This window comes from Paralichthys olivaceus, chromosome 18 (assembly GCF_024713975.1).
Source record: "Paralichthys olivaceus isolate ysfri-2021 chromosome 18, ASM2471397v2, whole genome shotgun sequence".
Classification (NCBI taxonomy): Eukaryota; Metazoa; Chordata; class Actinopteri; order Pleuronectiformes; family Paralichthyidae; genus Paralichthys; species Paralichthys olivaceus.
Genome location: NC_091110.1, coordinates 1,384,177 through 1,404,568, shown reverse-complemented (window position 1 = coordinate 1,404,568; position 20,392 = coordinate 1,384,177). Strand labels below are relative to the sequence as shown.

At 40.8% G+C, this 20,392-nt stretch overlaps 1 protein-coding gene across 1 annotated transcript in view; it reads right to left on the bottom strand.

Moving 5' to 3' along the window:
• crb2a (crumbs cell polarity complex component 2a) overlaps positions 1-20,392 on the bottom strand; it is a 79,243-nt gene that overhangs the window by 23,468 nt on the left and 35,383 nt on the right. Inside the window, exons 2-4 of the mRNA XM_069514416.1 lie at positions 17,939-18,631; positions 16,404-16,599; positions 5,822-5,961 (exon numbers count right to left, since the gene is read on the bottom strand). Of these exons, the coding sequence (XP_069370517.1) occupies positions 5,822-5,961; positions 16,404-16,599; positions 17,939-18,631 (1,029 nt within the window). The remainder of the gene's footprint in view (positions 1-5,821; positions 5,962-16,403; positions 16,600-17,938; positions 18,632-20,392) is intronic.

Below are 20,392 nucleotides of genomic sequence, written 5' to 3'. Positions count from 1 at the left end.
CAAAGTTGTTGTAACTCCACTGTGTATTGTTCAATCAGAACCAAAATTAAAAACCTATGATCACAGTCCCAGCTTGAACAGCTCCATATGTCAATATTAATTCAGGGTCATAACGTCACCTACTGATTGACTGTGAAAAGGACATGTTTTTTTTAACTCCACTGTGCATTGGCACAAAAATTCTGTCACATGATCGGAGTTCAGGCCTGAAGAGATCTATTAGTGATTGGTGGGTGTGGTTCTGCATTGTGTGAGAGATGCAGGAAGTGAAGCATTTATCCTTCCCGTGGTGTGCAGCCCTAGTTCTTATTTATTTTCTCTCACCAAGAATTTCTGCCACAAAACTTGGTGATGAGGATCGGATTGGACACTTGATCTGGACTCAGAGAGTAGGACAGAAGGCGCCACCCAGAACATCTGATTCCTCCCAATGGGTAACCTCCTCCTCACGGAGGATAAATAAATAGATTCATCAGACGACTAACTTGGTCATGCATAATGGGAAATTTTACTCTACATCCAGCCTGGCCTTACCTGGCCTTGACAATAAAATAGCTGATTCTTTATCCCGATTTAAATTCCACATCACAGCCTGCATTGCCCAGCCTTCTCCCAAACCGGCCTAGATTAGGAGGAACTCTCCAATCGTACATGAACTCTGCATCCCAGGATATGCGACTTGGTCTGGTGACAATAAAAACATATAACTCTGCATGGTCCTACTTCACTGCCTTATGCAAAGCTTCTCCCATTAACATCCCCATAAACAAGCTTTTATTGTTCATTGTTTTAAATCCCGAAATATGCAACCTTCATCCATCAAAGCTTCCGTAGCAGATATTCAGTTTAATTTAAGATCCTTCAGCATTTAGCCTGCTCAAGAATCCCTCCAAACGCCTCCTCTTCAACAAACTTAAGAGAGAACATCTAGGAAGCAACGATAAGCACCTTCCCCTCTCTTTCGAATTCACCACCAGTTCTGACTCTTTTGACTCATTGCACGATCTTACCATTTGAAACCTGCATGTTATCAATCCACCTTAAGCACTCAAAATCTGATAGAGAGGAAAAAGGCTCTACTGTCCTCATATCACAAACTAATATTGCTTTCTGTCCCCTGTCTTCCATAACCTGATACCTCCCTGAGCAAAGCAAGATGAACCCCTGTTCCTAACTGACCAAGGAAAGGCCATGTCAAGATCCTGGTTCAAGTCTCGGCTTTGCCTACTCTGCAAACGATGCAGACTGCCATCCCAGCGATACACCTCACATTCCTTTCGCATCGGTGCTGCCACCACGGCTGATGCTCTGGTCCATGAATCCAAAGCGAAAGCTATAGGTCTCTGGTGTCCAGCTGCCTTCGAGCATTACGTTCACCCGGGCTAAGACGAGATTATTTCTGCTCAAACGTTCATGAGTGCTAATGCCTAAACAGCATATCCTTCAAGCATAATAAAAACACAGCATTTGGAATTGAATGGCTGGTTTCAGTACTTGCTAGTAAGTGTTATGGAATTTTCATAGACACTGTCTCTTGTCCTCTCTGGGACACAGTGCAACAGGCTGTTGTGTTTGTTGTGCGAGAGCTTGGCGAAGGTCAAAGCCTTCACTCCCTAGACATCACAGATATGAGACTAAGCAGGCAATACTATCTCCATAACTAAATACATTTGATTGTTTAGGAACTAGCAGACCCATAGATTCAATGATCTGTTAGGGTTTTAAGTGTGATTGCAGGAAAGCAGACTTCAGAATATGAGAGAGCATCATGCACAGATATTGAATGGATGAATTCTGATTTTCTCCTTGGCCAAGCTTCAATAAATATTTCAGCATAAGACGTCAAAGGGCTCCTGAATGCTTTCTTCATTAATAAGTTGACCATTGATCAGCTGTTTTTCCACAACAGTAAAATAATTCAAGGTTGCGGTATGCTTGCTGCCACATTTGGATATGACTCATTAACTGCAGTAGGACCTCTAAAAATACATCTGCATCTTTAATAATAATTCTAGAGGTCCACAACATTCTAGTCACATCCAGAACTATACGTTCTGGATGTGACTAGTTTTTCAGCATCTTTTCGGAGAGGACATTTTTTTTAAATCTTATGTAAGTGAAAGAAGGCAATCCTTGAAATTTGTTTTAACTGAGAATCAAACGACAAATTTGGATCAAAGATGACTCATAAATTCCTGACTGTTTCATTAGAAGCAAGGGCAATGTAATCTAGCGCAGCTATATCATTGGACAACGTATCTCTAAGGTGCTTAGGGCCAGGTATTAGAACTTCTGTTTTATCTGAGTTTAATAAGAGAAAATTGAGGGTCATCCAGGTTTTTATGTCCTTGAAACATGCTTGAAGTTTGGTTAATTGATTACATTGTTCTGGTTTTATTGACAAGCATAACTGGGTGTCATCTGCATAGCGGTGGAAATTTACAGTGTCCTGATAATGTTTCCAAGTGGAAGCATATATATAATATATATATATAATATTATGGGGAGGCAGTAGCTCAGTCCATAGAGACTTGTCTTGGGAACCCAAGGGTGGCCGGTTCAAGTTCAGCATGGACCGAAGTATGGAGGTGCCAGTTCACCTCCTGGGCACTGCTGAGGTGCCCTTAAGCAAGGCACCGAACCCCCCAATTGCTCCCCGGGCTCCTTTATGGCTGCTCCGTGTGGTCACTGTGTGTATTGTGTTCCGTGTGTGCTGTGTTCACACGGGTGGGTTAAATGCAGAGGTCAAATTTCCCCATGTTGCATGTAGTGCTGTGTGTGCATGATTGTGGGACAATAATTAATAAAAATTAAAAAAATAATGAGAATAAAATTTGGCCAATCACAGAATCCTGTGGAACACTGGTTAACCTTGGTGTGCACAGACGACTCATCTTTCATTTGCACAAATTGGAATCGATCTGAAAAATAGGATTTAAACCAGTTTAGGATGGTTCCTTTAATGCCAATTAACTGTTATAATCTCTGTGATAAAATCTGATGATCAATAGTGTCGAATATTGCACTAAGATCTAACAGGACAAGGACAGACACAAACCCTTTATCTGTAACTATTAGAAGTTCATCAGTGACTTTAGCCGAGGCTGTTTCCATGCTATGATGGGATTTTGGATGCATTGGCCTGCTTTGACTGAGAATTTTCTGTCCAACCATGCGATACAAAAACGGTTCTGGGGCAGTTCTTGTTCATTTTGTTTTGCACACATTAGTTCCCTTATCACCAAAATGAGGCCTGAGGAAGCCCTTGAGTTCACAGATTCACTTTATAGGCACCTGGTTTAACTATCTCACAGCTCGGATCACTTCTGTCCCTGTGAAGTCCTCCCTGACTCCCTTGTCTATCTGCTTACAGATACTACTATATGTGGTGTCAGAGTTTTACTCCCCTGTCTGCTCCCCATCTATCCTAAACTTTCTACGCTGGAGATGGGAGAGGTCCTTTAAGGAAACTATCTTCTCAGTATCAGACTCAGCTGGGGTATGACATCTCAGTTGGTGTAGCATGGGCTCACCTATACGGTGATGTGCTGTGTTCCATATGATTCCATATCTTTGTAGTGTTGTAGCATCTTGCCTAGCTCTTCATGCATTATTTGGAGCAGGTCCACATTTTGACTGATGGTGGCTGTGCTATGCTTAGTGTCTTGTATGTTCTGGACTGTGGCTGCTGGAGGAGCCATGTAGTGTCTGGTGGGTGACATATGATCCAGTTTGATCCACTATGTTCTCTGGTGTTGTTGTGAGTGTCTCATGTTCCTGAGTTACCCCATTTGCAATGACAACTATATCCCGGTCACTAATGATTTCAGGTACCAGGTCATTCGACATTACCAACTGACTCATTCCCTCATCCTCAAAACTGAGTAATGTATCAGTTAAGGATATAATCCACACAACCTTCTTCATCTGTGGACTTCAGATCGAGTGTACCATGCACTGCATGAAAAGTGGGATTTTCTTCAGTAAACAGCACTGTAAATTGCTGTGAAACTTCAGGTTAACGACTGTTCACAGGTATCTCCAGGCAGCACAGAGAACTACCAGGAACTGTCGGAAATTGACTGGGGGTTCCAATTTCTGGCAGTTTTACAAGCCTGAGAAGCTTGGCAAGTGACTCCCCTGCTCCTAGGTCTAGGGAGGGCTTTCACATGTAAATGACAATGCTGTGAGCTTTACAAATGCAAATCAGGATACTTTCACTCACCAGTGGTGCAGAGGTGACACCTATTTCTAAAAGGTACAAACTCCCTTTTAAGAAAATCTCTGGTATAAATACATCAGGCTTAGTATAATTATAAAATCATACATTGTAACTTGAATAATTTGGCCTTATATAAGTAATGCTATAATGAGTGTAATCAGTGATACAATTTTCAGTGTCACTCTGATGATACATTTTCAACATTGCTGTCAAGCTCATCCAAGATAATCTGTTGGGATGGAGAGAGTGGCAACACTATAAAGTTTTCTTAGAGAAGTCTTTCTGCTGACACCAAAACACTCTGCTTCACATAAAGCATATCAGCATCGCGTGACAAAGTCCAAAACGTTTGTCCTGCCAAAATACTGGCAAACTCAGCACCATATTCACATGTACATGGCATACCAAGCTGTTGATTTGTGCTTAAATTGCCTCATAATTTTAACATCAATTGTCGTATTGTTGTTATTAAACTTTCCCAGTATTCCATTAAAGCCCTCAAATGAAAAACACCAGGTCCCCATGTGGAGGAGTCAAAGCGGAAAAGACGGGCGCACAATTGTGGTAAGAGCTAAACTAAACAGAAAAGCCATTGCTAACTACTAAGCTAAGTAATTTGCAGATCTGAATAGCGTTTAAACAACTGTGAGATTAGCATGAAAGTTGCTAAAAGAAAAAGAGAACAATGAGTTCATTGTTTTTTGTAGGAAACTGTCTGATCTATTTCTTTTATTTTGTTTTCACAGCCTGAGCTTGCCTCACAACAAGGCAGTCACTGGGCGTTATGTCGAAGCTCTCCCTGCAAGTCCGTTTTTATGCAGTGTGGCAAAGGACATCAAAAGTGATTTAGTGAGTATTTTAGTTATTTATGATATACACATGTTACTGATGTTGATTTCCAGATGCATGTAAGACGTGCTTTGGGACAATAAGAAGAAACATTTTCGGTACAGCCAATCAGACCTTACCGGCTCGGTATTGACAGAGAAGGAAGAGGGTAAGATTATTTTCATTAAATAATTCAGTTACACTTGGAGGTGTATTGTGTCATTCAACTGTCCTGATTGTACTGATTTTGTTTACAGCTGCTTCAAGTGAGGCAGAGTGTCCTGGTGGAAAGTGACATGGAGTTCTCTAGGGGCAACATGATTGAATGATGTCAGATGAGGAGGATGGCACATATGAGGGGTTGTCGAGGTGGATAGTGTGGCCTCCATCCTCGCAGCCAGGGGCTAATTAGATCACATATTTTGAATAGCCTATGATTAAAGCCTTTGTGAGGTTTCTGGTGTGACTAGTATATTTCCTTGTATAAAACTATACACACTAGTCCTAGTGGCACCCCTCCCCCCCTTGGTAATTATGCCCTATGTGTTGCCTATATTACTTCCACACAGAATAAAATGTTTTCTACTGTAATGAATTAATTAAATTCCATGTGTTTGTGTCTAAGTTGGAGTTTTTTTGAAAAACTGAAGCAAGACGTTGTGTGGGCTTAGAGGCACATGGAGAGGGGCCCAGTCAGGTCAAGAGTTCTCAGCCCTTGCTGGTTATTGTATTTGGACGTAAATGTTTGGTGTACAGTATGTAGTTCAGTACCTGACCAACAGAGGCAGGTGTATCCTTTGACCTCCTCTAGACATGTGGCACCATGATGGCAGGGATCAGAGGCACACTCAGGGATGTCCACTTCACAGTGGTAACCCTGGAATCCTGTATCACTGCAGTCACATTCATAGCTGTAACAGACAAGTGGGTTTTTATTAAAATCAAATATAGAAATTCAAACAATACATGTAAAAAAAATCTCAGCAGTGATGAGGTTCACCTCAGCCTCAAGATTTATTTCATATAAATAAGGTGGCCACCACCATTGCTCAGCGGAGAGGGTAGAATGGGCCATGAAGTTCTCACATTCTATTTCTCTCTATATATTTTTGTAATCCTACCTGCAGCTTTAATGGAGCACATATGGGTAGTTTTGACAGCTGTCATAGCAGGACCAAACATCTACTAAAATGCCTGGATTTGTTGCATTATGACATCTACTGTGTCAAATTCAGGATAGCCTCTGTTTGTTGTATGTTTTATTTTGTTAAACCTACAGATTTACTTTACTCCAGTCACTTACAGTTTTCTGCTTTAATTTGTTGTGGATTATATAAATCAATCAAACCACTGTGTTTAAAATATGCATGTGTAACAAGATATATAATCTGCCCCCGATCAACCCTGGCTGGGTCGCCCCAGGTGAGGCTGTCTGATGATTTAAGACCTGAAACACCCTATGACCCTGGGTCCATCACTGAAGAAGTGTCCAAGTTGCACCAGTAGGTGTGTTTTAGAACTGCATATAACCTGGAACCTTGATAGATAAAAAGCAATAGAGAAGTACTGTCAGCAACAATCATTGATAGATAGATAGATAGATGTATTTCATTGATAGAAAATAGGGAAATTAATGTGTTACAGTGTGAAAAATATTTCTTTTAAGTTGTTAAACACTGTGTGCACCACTGGTGAAGAATATTACTTTAAAGTCATTTAACACTGTGTGCACCATGTTCCATAGCCATCTCTTGTTTACAGCTTTAGTTGTCATAGTTTGAACATGACCATTGGGGTGGCTGTGGCTGAGGGGTAGAGCGGTCGTCCTCCAACCAGAAGGTCAGAAGTTTGATCCCCAGTCTTCCCATCTGCATGCCAAAGTGTCCTTGGGCAAGATGCTGATCCCCAAATTGCTCAATAGAACAACAAAAAAAGTGCTAGCTATAGAAGCACTGTATGTATGAATGTGTTTATGAATGGGTGAATGGAAAACTGTAGTGTAAAGCGCTTTGAGTGGTCATCAAGTCTAGAAAAGCGCTATATAAATACAACCATTTAACCATTTACCATTTACCATTGTTAGGAGACATTACACAGGAACAAAATTGCAATGTGCTCATAAGGAATTGCAGACAACACCCAGGAAAGTTACAAGCATCTGCCCCAGGTTCTGAAGGACAGAAAATAATGTTAGACCAGGCGTAGTCTTGACAAAAAGCTGCACACACATTTTTTGCTGTGCACAAACACACACATTTGCTGTCAAGGTCAGGAAGAGCTCTTGCCTCTCCCACATTGACCAAAACCATATAAGGAGTTGTAATTGTGTTAAAACTAAGGATGATACACTGTGCATGGCATGCAAGAGGAGATAACAACATAACGAGTCAGGTAGAGTTGGAGACACGAGGTTCAAGGTAAAGATGGTGCTACATCGCCAAAGAGGGGAGCGGCTAGTGCTCATTTGTTGTTTGAAGTGCCAAGAGGCCAGGACTGAGCCTGTGCACCAACAAGGGATAGCTGAGTCTACACCATGGCTATTCTCCGCCCTTATTTACCAATCACATTAATTCACATGTTACAAAAACTGTGTGATGCCAACTGTATGGGGTGACTCTTCACGACTCTGTATGGCCTATAGCCAAAATCGTGTTTGGGTGCCCATAGCTATGAAGTGCCTTTTCATTGTCTGATAATAAATGCTCATTGATTGCACATGGATTGACTCTTCTCATATCTTGGGATAATCGAAATAGACAACAGCAGTATGTCAAGGACATTGCACGTAGAAACAATGAAACAGTTACAGTGAAATGAAATAGCTCAAAACAAAATGAAATAAACATAAAATGTACTAAAACTATGCATACTTCCTAAGTAAATGATACACAATAAAGTACTAGAATACAATAGAAGAAGAATATGTCTATAAACAAGAGACTTAATACAAGAGTTGCTAAACTATGTACTAGAGTATATGCAAAGTTGCAGTAGTTGTTTGCATTGACAAGAAAATGTAATGAGGTAGGTAGGAATATGACATACATAATAAAATGTGACTATGAGATGCTTAGGTTTGTGAGAGTTCACATTTTAACAGAGGAGAGGAGTTGTACAATGTTATTGCTGTGGGCAGGAAGGATTTCCTGTATCTGTCCTTGCGGCAGCAGGGCTGAACCATGCTGTTGGAGAAAGTGCTCCACTGTCTGTCCACTAGGTAGTGGAGAGGGTACTCGTGATTGTCAATGATGGATAACAGTTTGTTCAGTGCCCTCCTCTCCACCACCACTTCAACAGAGTCTGGTTTGCAGCCAATGATAGAGCCAACCTTCTCAGTCAATTTGTTAATTCTGTTGCTGTAACCGGCTCTGATGCTGCTCCCCCAGCAGACCACAGCAAAGTACAGTGCACTGGCTAAAACAGACTGATAAAAGATTACCAACATCTTGCTGCACACATTTAAAGATCTTAGCTTCCACAGGAAATAGTCTGCTCATCCCTTTCTTGTACGCAGCATCAGTGTTGATCTTCCAGTTCAGTCTGTTGTTGATGTGGATGTTGTTGATGTAAACGCCCAAGTAAGTAATCCTCCACTGTGCCAACATCCTCTCCCCTAAAGTCGATCCCCATAGCTGTTTTTCAGACATGGACTCCAGGTAAAACCCGGAGAATTGGGTGATAATTGAGTCTGTCATTCATACATGCACAACACGGCGGGAGGTTTTCTGCCTTCACAATACATCCCTCGTATTATTCAGACGAGAGGTGGAGCAGATGGGTGCAGCAGACTGCGCTGATGCAAAAGGCGGGGAGATGTGTGTGGCTCAATATTCTAGTCCAGAGGTGTCAAACTCAAGTCAAAAATATATATAATATCCATCTTAAATATGACGCAGACTTTTTTTGTGAAAAAAAAAGCTCCATAGGCCAAGCCAGGGTGTGCAATGCTACACACACACAGAACTAGCGCCCCCTCCTCACCTGCCGAGTATTTGGTGTTAGTATATTATTTTTCCAGTGTTCCAGAGATCCCAGTTCCTGTGTGCTGCTGTCTGTACAGATGAAGATGAACAAAAACCCACACAGTAGTTGTCTCACTGATGCACACCTTCACTCCATCTTGAGGGTTTCCACAGCACAAAACCTGACCCCAAACATTAATGAACTGGCTAAAAAAATAAATAAAAGAAGAATGAAGCCTACCTAAATATGTTTTCTTTTTGCACTTTATCTGTCTATCCTGTTAAATAAATGTTGACTATGTTTGGCCCTTGTTTTGAATCTTGACTCATTTGTTGATCGTTTTGCCAAAAATCACATATAGTTGCTCTTATTCTACAAATTCTCATTTTCAATATTGTAATTTTCAAAAATTGTAAATGTAACAAAGAATTATGTTGTGTTTTTGTGCACTAGCACTTTATAACCTTGTTTAAATAAATGCTATACAAATGAAGTTATTATTATTATCGTTTATATAGGCTACTTAACTAAAAATGTTGAAAGCTTGAACACTGTCTTTGTCTCTTTTGTCCCGGGTTCAATGTGCCCCTCTGACAAAAAACTGGCCCCAGCCTGGCCCCCTCAGTAGAATCGGTCTAGAACCGCCACTGGTGGGGGAGTAAAGAGGCACTCTATGCATCCAGAGCATTTGCATACAGAAGGTCCAGTGTTTTATTGTCTCTTGTGGGGCAGTTAATATACTGATAAAATGAATGAAATGTTTTGTCTAGTGTGACATGATTAAAGTATCCAGTGATGGCTATAAAAGCATTGGGATGTTGAGTGTGAGCCATGGTGTTGATAGCTACAGTCGCATCAGCTGACTGTGGAATGTAAACAGCGACAGCAATGGCGGCAGTAAACACCCTCAGTAAATAATATGCATTCCATCTCAGCATTTAAAGTTAAACTTAAAACGTTCCTTTTTGATAAAGCCTATAGTTAGTTCTGGATCAGGTGAGTCCTGAACCATCACTTAGTTATGCTGCTATAGGTCTAGACTGCTGGGGGAACTCCCATCATCCACTGAGCACCTCTCCACTTCTCTCTGTCTCTCTGCCCCCCCACAATTATTCATTTATTTATTTTAATACATGTCAATGACTATTTCACTTTGTACTCCCATAGTCTCTCTCTCTCTTTTTCTCTCCCATTTCAGATATCTCTGACCCCCGGAACCTCAGGACAACAACTTCTCCTATTACTAATTACAATATCGCAGTAATTCATTATCAAATGTGTCTGTTATCCATAATAATTTAGTCTTTACACTGTTGTTCACTTTTTAACTAATCAGATCTGTTAGCTGATGGCGCTCAAGTGTCCGCTGTCTTTCTCTCCCCCTCCTCCCCCTCCCCACTATCATCTTCTCTCCCCTCTTTTCCACCCATCTCTCATCTCCCTCCCCCGTTTTCTTTGCTCACCCCAACCAGTAGAGGCAGATGACCGCCCACATTGAGCCAGGTTCTGCTAGAGGTTTCTCTCTGTTAATGAGGGAGTTTTTCCTCTCCACAGTCGCCAAAGTGCTTGTTTATTGTGGGAAATGTTGGGTTTCTCTATATTTTGATTTTAAGGTCCTGACCTATTATGTAAAGTGCCTTGAGATAATGTATATTATGATTTGGCGCTATACAAATAAAATTGAATTGATTTGAATTGAATTCCCACAGCAAGGAGTTAATTGTCCGGGCTACAGAGACGTTCCTTCACATCAATATGTCTGGCATTACACCATGTTTTACTCACATACAGTGCAATCCCTCCTCCCTTCTTTTTACTGCTCTGGATAATGTCCCTGTCTGTCTTGAAAGTAGTGAAGCCGGGTAACGCCACACTGTGCAGGCATGTCTCTGTGAAACACAACAAGCTACACACGGTATTTCCCCTAGGTCTTAATCAGCACGCTGAGCTGGTCCATATTATTCCCCAAGGACCTTGCATTCCCCACGATGACTGCTGGAAGTGAAGGTTTATATATTAGTTTTATATGTATTTATTTTGAGTAGTAGTATTATTTATGTTTTTTTTACTGTAGTTTTCACGTTTGAAGAAGTGGTCACCAGTTACTTCAATTGTATTTGATTTGGCTGCAATGCTGTTAAGCCCTCCAAAAGTCAACACTTCACCCACTCCTCCATTGACACAGTGGTGAGTAAATAATAAGTATATTTTCTTTAATGAGATAATCTCCCTCTCAGCTGTCGGAGAAGGGAAAGCAGTGTGGGCTGACCCAGGATGGAGAAGGGCAGGAGGAGGATTTAGTAAGTGAGACATACTTGTGTGATACCTTTGTTGTGTCTAATAAGCAAGCAATTAAACTGACTGCAATAGCATGGTAAATTTTATATTTCAGCTTCCAAAACAAAGAGTCTCTACACTAGAGGAACTCTTTGCAGAATAAGACAGAGAGCTAAAGAGACTCCACTTTCAACAGCAACACACTGCACTGACTCTCCATAAGAAGATGAAGAGTGAAGTGTCAAGCCTAGTTTATGCTTCTGCGTCACGTCGACGCCGTAGCTACGGCGTAGCTACGGCGTAGACGCAGACCCCTACGCCGTAGCCTGACGTGCGCCTCCCAAAAATCCTAACTACGCGGACGTCGACGCAGACCGTAAGCGCTGTGATTGGTCCGCTCAGAACGTAAGTTCCGGCGGTTGCTTTTCCGGTCTTTCTCCCTCGTCGTAAAAAACACCTCCGCAAACGTTTTCTTTGTAGCTTGCGCTTCAACATTTGCAATATAAGCATTTGTTCTTCAATATTGATGAGCTCCAACAACAAATACAGCTGCTCCACCTCGGTCGCCATTGTTTAACTGTTGTTTACTTTACGGAAGAAAAAGCGAGGATTCGGCTATAACCACACAAACACACCGCTACACCCCCTAGCGGCATGGCGGTGAATTGCAGAGCAACGCGTTCCCTCGACGCAGAACTTCGAATGCTCAACGACCTACGGCGTAGGTACGGCGTAGACGTGACGCAGAAGCATAAACTAGGCTTCAGTCTGCAGAGGCTTCCCTCCCATCCCAGCCTCAGAAGACCCTGTCCTCTGGTGGTGTGATAAGAAGGACACTTTACCTCTTCTCTCACAGCTATATCTACCTCTGTGTTCAGGCTTCCTTAACACTGTCCAAAATAATGTTTTTGACAGCTAGGGACACTCTCAGTTAGGAGATATCCTGCCTGCTTCCTGAGAAAGTAAACATGTTGATTTTCCTGAACAAAAACTGTTCACATATATCCTTCTTTACAAATCCTAGCAGTAATAAAATAACTGTTGAAATGTTATTATGTTATTTGAAAGTTAATGTTACTTCTGTTATGCTGATCACTTTCTTTGCATGCATCTAACTACTTTCTTTAACCTGGCACCAACACCTCACACACTCATCTCCACAAACTTAACACATACATGTGATCTCAGCCACATGGTCTCACCACTCCAGGGGGCCTTTTGTCTTCATAGTGGCCAGCCTCCATTTTGAATCTCAGTCACTCACTCACACACACACACACACACACACACACACACACACATACATGCATACTCGCGTACACACCTGTATATAGTAAGTACACCTTTTGTTAGTTTTTGTGTTAATACTTTTATTATTCTCATAATAAATGTTTTTCTCCAAAACATGTCTCAGTTAATGTTGCATAAGTGTGAATTTTGCCAACCTCTACACTGTCAAGAACTCCATATCCTTCAACTTTGCTAGCTATTGATGTGGTAATTTTGGTTATAGTTATTTATTTAATTATTAATCAGAGTTCCAAATTTGTAGTCAGTAATTTCATGAGACTTATTCAATAAATCTTTTCCCTTCCTTTGAAGGGTGGTGCCCCGATTTATCTTTTATTAGTTGAATTATTATTTAATATTAATATTTTTTAATATTAATATTTAATATTTCAGTGATTCATTTATTGAATGCCCAAAAGCACACCATTTAATGATGCCCCGCGTGAAGGAAAGTACATAATCGTACCCTGTGCGAGGGAAAGTACATAATAACAACATTAATACCAACATTTTTGGTGCTCCGTGTAAGGCAAAGTCATTAATAATAACATTATTTTGATGCCACTCGGAGCAGTGCACAACATCACTACAGGTAGAATGATGAGGTACGTGCAGCCCAATCAGGTTTCACAGGTAGTCCAGCTCCTCCAGGATGGCACATACATATGTGCTGTCACAATAAGGTTTGCTATGTCTCCCAGCACAGTCTAAAGAGTATGGGAGGAGATACAAGAAGACCGGCCATGACAAAGGGAGGAGGCCCCCATTCTCTGTAATGTAGGCTGTGACTGATCAGCCTAAAGACCTATGAGAAAACCCATTGATGCATCCCCATGGGTCTCCCTCATTGTTGTGACACAGACAAAGGGGGAGGAAAGACATGCATGTGTGTCGTTCTCAGGGAGCCAAACAAGTCAATTGTCATTTACTGTCATCCTATTCCACACATGGACGAGCTGTTCACTAACTTGCGAGGGGCTGCTGTCTTTTCTTCTACTACTAAACTTCTTCCACCGTCATCGGCCTGATCACAGACGGCGACGAGACGGCCTACAGAGAGGAGGTCAGAGCCCTGACATCCTGGTGTCAGGACAACAACCTCCATCTCAACATCAGCAAAACCAAGGAGCTGATTGTGGATTACAGGAAGAAGCAGAGAGATGGACACGCCCCCATCACCATCGATGGGACTCCTGTGGAGAGAGTCAGCAGCTTCAGGTTCCTCTGGGTTCAAATCACTGAAGACCTGACATGGAGCCATCACACCAGGGTTATCACAAAAACAGCTCGTCAGCAGCTCTTCTTCCTCCGCAGGCTGCGGAGGTTCAACATGCACTCCAGGATACTCTGCAACTTCTACAGGTGCACCATCGAGAGTATCCTGACCGGATGCATCACGGCCTGGAACGGCAGTTGGACCGCCCTCAACCGTAAGACTCTACAGAGGGTGGTGAAAACTGCCCAGCAATTCACCAGGACGGAGCTACCATCCATGGAGGACCTCTACACCCAGCGTTGTAGGAAGAAGGCTCACAGGATTAAAAGACCCCCATCACCCCAGCAACAAACTCTTCTGTCTGCTGCCGTCTGGTAGACGGTACCGCAGCATCCGGACCAAGACAACAAGACTCAGGGACAGTTTTATCCTACAGGCTATAAGACTGTTGAACTCCTGAGCTCTGTGGAAGTCACTACATCTGTTTATAGCAACATATTCATTTAAACATTATAATATTCATACACACAAAGAACTATATTTACTTATTTAGTCTATAATAATTCTCATTCTGCTACATCTTTCTATTCATCATATTTCTAAGCTACACAAAAATAAATGAGTGCAATAATTCATATCTGTTCATACCTCCCCATAACTGCTGCTAAATCATGACTGCACATGTTTATATTCACCTTAGCACCTTATAATGTTTTATTGTAATGTTTATTGGCAGCTTTTAATGTTTATTTTATTTTTTGCACTAGTTAATGACATTGTACTTTCTTGTTTATTTGCACTAGTGTATTGGTATTTTGTATTTTTAGTTACTCTTATTTTATTATCTTCTGACACTATTACATGTTGAGCTGCTTGAGGTGCCTGGGATTTAAGATCTTCATTGCCAACAACGCTGTATCTGTTGTGCAGATGACAAATAAAACTTTTGAACCTTTGAACCTTGAACGCAGCTCAGGGGCCACAAACAGAAGGCTCCGGCCTGCGGGCCGCCATTTGAGGACCCCCTGCTTTAAACATTGATACAGCTACCTGTTATATAATATTGTTATTTTGTTGTGGTGCTCTGCTAAATTTGGCACCTATTGCACCTCTCTCCATCCTGGGAGGTGGACCCCTCACACGCGGCTCCATCGGTTTCTACATTGTTTTTATATGTTTAAAGGGTTTTTATATATATATATATATGTATTATGGCATGCCGTTCAGGAAATTAAACCTTTGAATATATTGAATGAAGTCTGAATATATGGAATGAAACTTTGAATGTATGGAATGAAGTCTGAATATATTGAATGAAACTTTGAATATATTGAATGAACCTTGAATATATTGAATGAAACCTTGAATATATTGAATGAATCTTTGAACATATTGAATGAAGTCTGAATATATGGAATGAACCTTTGAATATATGGAATGAAACTTTGAATATATTGAATGAACCTTGAATATATTGAATGAATCTTTGAATATATTGAATGAAGTCTGAATATATGGAATGAACCTTTGAATATATGGAATGAAACTTTGAATATATTGAATGAAGTCTGAATATATGGAATGAAACTTGACTGATGACAGACTTCACCGCAGTGTCTGCGGCCATCTTGTGTAATGTGGATGCTATAGCTAAAAGTGAGTGACAATGAGTTAGTCCACTCACAATCTCGTTGCAGCAATATTAAACTATGAGGACATCAGTAACACACTGGCGAATGCGTGTACGGCCCAAAATCCCCCCGATACCCCCGTCCAATGCCATTCTTCTGACAAGGAAGTTCGCTCCCTTTTTAAACATGGCAGACCTACTACAACAGGCAGCTGTTTATCAGGCCAACCTCAGCATGTCTTCAACCTCACAGGACAGCCCCACAACACCCCGTGTACAATCTCCACCAGTACACAAGAAAGAGCCCAAGACACTGTATGGTTAGCTTGATATAGTTTCCAGGTGATTTAATGAAGGTAAAACACAGTGAATGGCCGCGCGTAATGGCACTGCGCTCTGATGCGGCACTTCTCCGGCACTGGTGAGTTTGCTCTGTTGTTGCAGGGAGCTCTCCTAGTAGACTTCTTTCTCTGTGGTTTCACAACTCCAGTAATTTTCTTTAACAGTGTAAGGGGATCACTTGATTCCAACATATTCCTTTTCATTTTTGGTGCCCGTTGTTGTGAACACATCTGCCCCGGACAATTTCCTACTTTATATAAGAAAGGAGGTAGAGTGGTAGAACTAACAGATTTTGGTTTGGTAGTTTACGGTCAGCCTCCAATGTGGCATTGGAACTGGCTGTCTTCCCATAGTTTTGGCCATTATGTCACAAAGATACAATCAAATGTTTTATTTAGTTCTATTTGACCCTCTTTCAATTATTTACTGGTATGATTACTTTTGCTGTCCCTGAAGGGAAATTTGTCTGAAAAGTCAAACAGGGTCAGTAGAAGGTCTGTGTCACTCAGCTATATAGGATAACCAAGACTGGAATTTACTAAGCATCTGTCTAATATCCATCACAATTTTCACAATCACAGTGTTTAGTGTTGTAGCTTCTACAGACATTAAATTCAGCTTGAGGACTGACCTACCTGTTTACCATGTCATGACAGACAGCTACATTCTGACAGGGATCACTGGCACACTCGTCAACATCAACCTCACAGTCGATGCCGTCAAACCCAGGCAGACATTCACATGAGTACATGCCGATCAGGTCACGGCAGGTGGCTCCATTGCGGCAGGGACTGGACTCACACTCGTCTATTTCAATGTCACAGTTGACTCCTGGTGAATGGAAAGTCAGGATGAGAAGAAAACACTTAGACAAAATAATGATGATGATGATGAAAAGCAATTCATACATTAACACTTATAAATCAATCAAAATCAACAGACCAACCACATTGAACCGCCAGTATGAAAAAGTTATGGCAATCCATTAATTACATCCTCCAAACTTAGTGAGCTTTGAATGTCAGGGCAATGTAGTAATGCTCTCTTGCTTAACTCAAGACTTCCGTGTAGACCTCCCTTAATTGTTGTGGACTAAAAGGAGCTGGTCATAACAGGATCGAGATGCACATGTGAATCAAGCTTTTCGCACATGAACGCACTAAAAAGCAGCTTTTGATGCTTCCTGACTGACAGTACTCTTCACCTGTCTTACTGCTCTCGTTCCAAACTAAAAATATCACTTTCCCCACCAAGAAAGTCAGCATTGTAAGTGTAGCCTATATATGAACATAATGTATGATGTGTAACAAAGGCATTCCTAATCACATGTGGTGATTTAACTGAACATATTTCTGTTCCTTCAATGTGCAGTAGGAGACGTGCGCATGTGTGTTAATTACTGTAAGCACTTGTTATGGGCCACTAATAGATTGATAGCATTGATACTTTTTTTTTATTCTGTTAAATGAATGAATGAATGAATGCTTGACACAGGCACATCTGTGCCCATCTGTGACACATCTGTGTCAGATGTGAGCAAAAATCGTATTGCTGCTACCTCAAGTTCTGTTATATTACAGCTCTTTTGTTTTGTATGCACTTTTTTAGGTGCCTGTGTCAGATGCAACCAAATTTAAAAGTCAAACAATGAATTAACATAGCTTGTTTTTCATTTGTGTTGGGTTAAAATGTGCTTATTGGCCACTGAAAATGTGGCCCAGTAAATTTTTTTGGTTTAAAAAATCTGGCCCAAGTGAATTTGTAATTGAATAGCCTTGACACATGGTGTAAGCATGTGTGTAAGTAAAAGTTAAAAACACACTTTCGCACTTATTTCTCATTTATGTATCATTTTTCGTATGTGTGGAGTGTTTACACAAACACACACACACACATAGGTTTTACTTTTGTTTGTGATTTTTCATTTTTCTTTTTGTCTTATTCTTTCAAGCAATACTGCCAAACCTGCCTGCCACCAAAAGAAATAGTTTTCTTTTTTTTATGATGATTTGGTAGCCACCAATGTAGGACCATCCAAGTTCCAATTATTGTATATATCATAACTAATAATTGTCCCGCCAAAGTTTCATGATGATACAATAGTTTTTACAGATCAAAGATCTTGCTTCTGTTGTGTGTTATGTTTTGCATGTTGGTATCTGTTATGTACCTGCAAAGCCTGCCAGACAATCACAGTTATAGTGGTCTTTCTCATTGATACACGTGGCATTGTTCTCACAGGGTCGTGAAGCACACTCGTTGATGTCTATTTCACACTTGTAGCCCTGAAAACCAGGCACGCAGAAGCAGTGGAACTCTGCAACCCCGTCTACACAAATGGCTCCATTATGACAAGGCTCTGATAAACACTCATTCACATCTTCCTCACAAGTGTTCCCCTTGAACCCTGGTGCACAATGGCATTCGAAGCCTTCTGCTTGTAACACACAAGTCCCATTGTTCCTGCAGGGTTCATCGATGCAGTCAGTTACACGTGTTTTGCAGACCTGTCCTCCCAACCCAGCAGGACATCTGCAGAAGTAACCATTCAACTGGTCTATACACATTGAACGGGGTTCAGAGCAGGGGCTGCTCTGACACTCATCCACCTCCTCTGTGCAGTTATCACCCATAAGTCCTTCTGGGCAGATGCAATTATAGTCTCTGGTCCCAGGGGTGCTGGAACAGACTTCACATGGTGCAAAGGAGCAGGCATCATAGAATTCATCACAGTTTTTGCCCATGTATTGGACCCCTTCTCTGGCACAGATACAGGCGTAGTCATCCACAGTGTCCACACAGGTAGCTCCATTCTGGCAGGGTGCAGACAAACATTTGTCTGATGTGGCTGTGCAGAGGATTCCTGAAACAGAAAGCAAATGTATTGTAAATTAAATCATTTTAAGAACATTTGCTATAAAGAATCATACTATCATCATGTATGGGCTGCAGCATAATTTTAGAAAATATGAATATTTTTGTGTGACCCACCCTCTGTACTTTTATCCTGTTAATAAAGTAATTACAGAAAACCCATATTTTTTTGAAAAACTCACCACTTTATATGTGACCATATGCTCTAATGAAGTGTTATACGGATAGATCAGTTACAAATTCTAAATTTAGGGGCAACTGGTCTGGGAAATTAGGAAGCTATCTAATTACAATGATAACCATAGTGAGCAGTACATGAATGGCACATTATTGTTTTTCTTAATATACAGCATCAAGAGTATTAGATTTAAAGTTAGTAATAAAAAAATCCTGTCAAAATGAAACCTGCACCTTCAACAAAAACAGTAAATATTGGACTTGAATAATGCATGTTACCAGCATTGACCAAGAATCAAAGCTATCATAACTTTAAAATAAATCCTGTCAGTACCAGTGTCTGAACTCTATGTGATATGCCTTAACATACAGACAAGTTTTAGTGTACCTAACTGTATTTGTATATCTATATATATTGCTGAGAACTTTATTAAGAACACTTGTGTGCATCTCATGCATGTGCTAATTCAATTCTGTGGTAGCAGGGAAATCCTGCAGATAAAGGTTATGAGCTTTGTCGGTTAATGTTCACATCAAACATCTTAATGAATAAATAATGTTGATCTCACAGTGGTGTGCTGTGAGGCCAAGCAAGGAAATCAATGTTGGAACTGGGCCTGGACTACAAAGCGAGTTAAACAAACCTCATCTCACTTCACTGAACCTAACATTGGCCACCCTGATAACCTATTCCAGGAAGCTGGTTGCCAACTAGCTCAGTTAACTAAATAAAGTCATAAATAAAGTTCAAATATGACATGATATAGCACGAACAAACATCCTTATAGGTTTAAAGAGGTTAAAGTTGTTTGTTGATGGTTTGATTCTCTGCTCCTCCAGTTTGCGTGTCGAAGTGTCACTGGGCATAACCCTGAAATCCAAAATGCCTCTGACGGCTGTGCTGTTAGTGAGTATAAGTGATAGAAAGAGTAAGGATGCATGTGTAAATGCCGAAAATATTAACATGTATTTAACCGTACATGACCTTCACCAATAATAATTCTAATAATGATATGAATAATGAATTAAAATGTTAGATTATCAACATTTTCGACATAAAAATAACTGCTGCTGGTCTGTCTGTCTGTCCATCCAACTTTCAGCAACAAACATCAACAACTAAAGGCCATATTGTTGTAACATTTACTGTGAATTTTGATCATCTTGGAAGTAAAAACAGTTCAGTCAGACAACTCACGTTCAACTGTTTATTGCAGCATTAGAACATAGTTTGTGTTTGGCGTAAGGCTCCGACTCAATCACTCCCAACTCTAAAAATGTATATCTTTGCTGTTATAAGGCAATGAGATAAAATGCTGCTGTGTTGTGTTTAGGCTTCTGAATGTCTCAGACGATGAAGCAAGTTCAACATACCCAGGAGATCATTCAGTTATACGGCTGAAATCAACAAAACAAACGCAGGCTAAATGGTCTCACAACACATCAACCTGATTAGTTTAACCAGGTTTTCCCACTCTAAATATGAGTGCATGCAAATAAAAGGGGCGGTGTTTACTGCGTATGACCAACCACCGACATGGACAAGTGAACTGACAGAAGAGCTTTCACTATG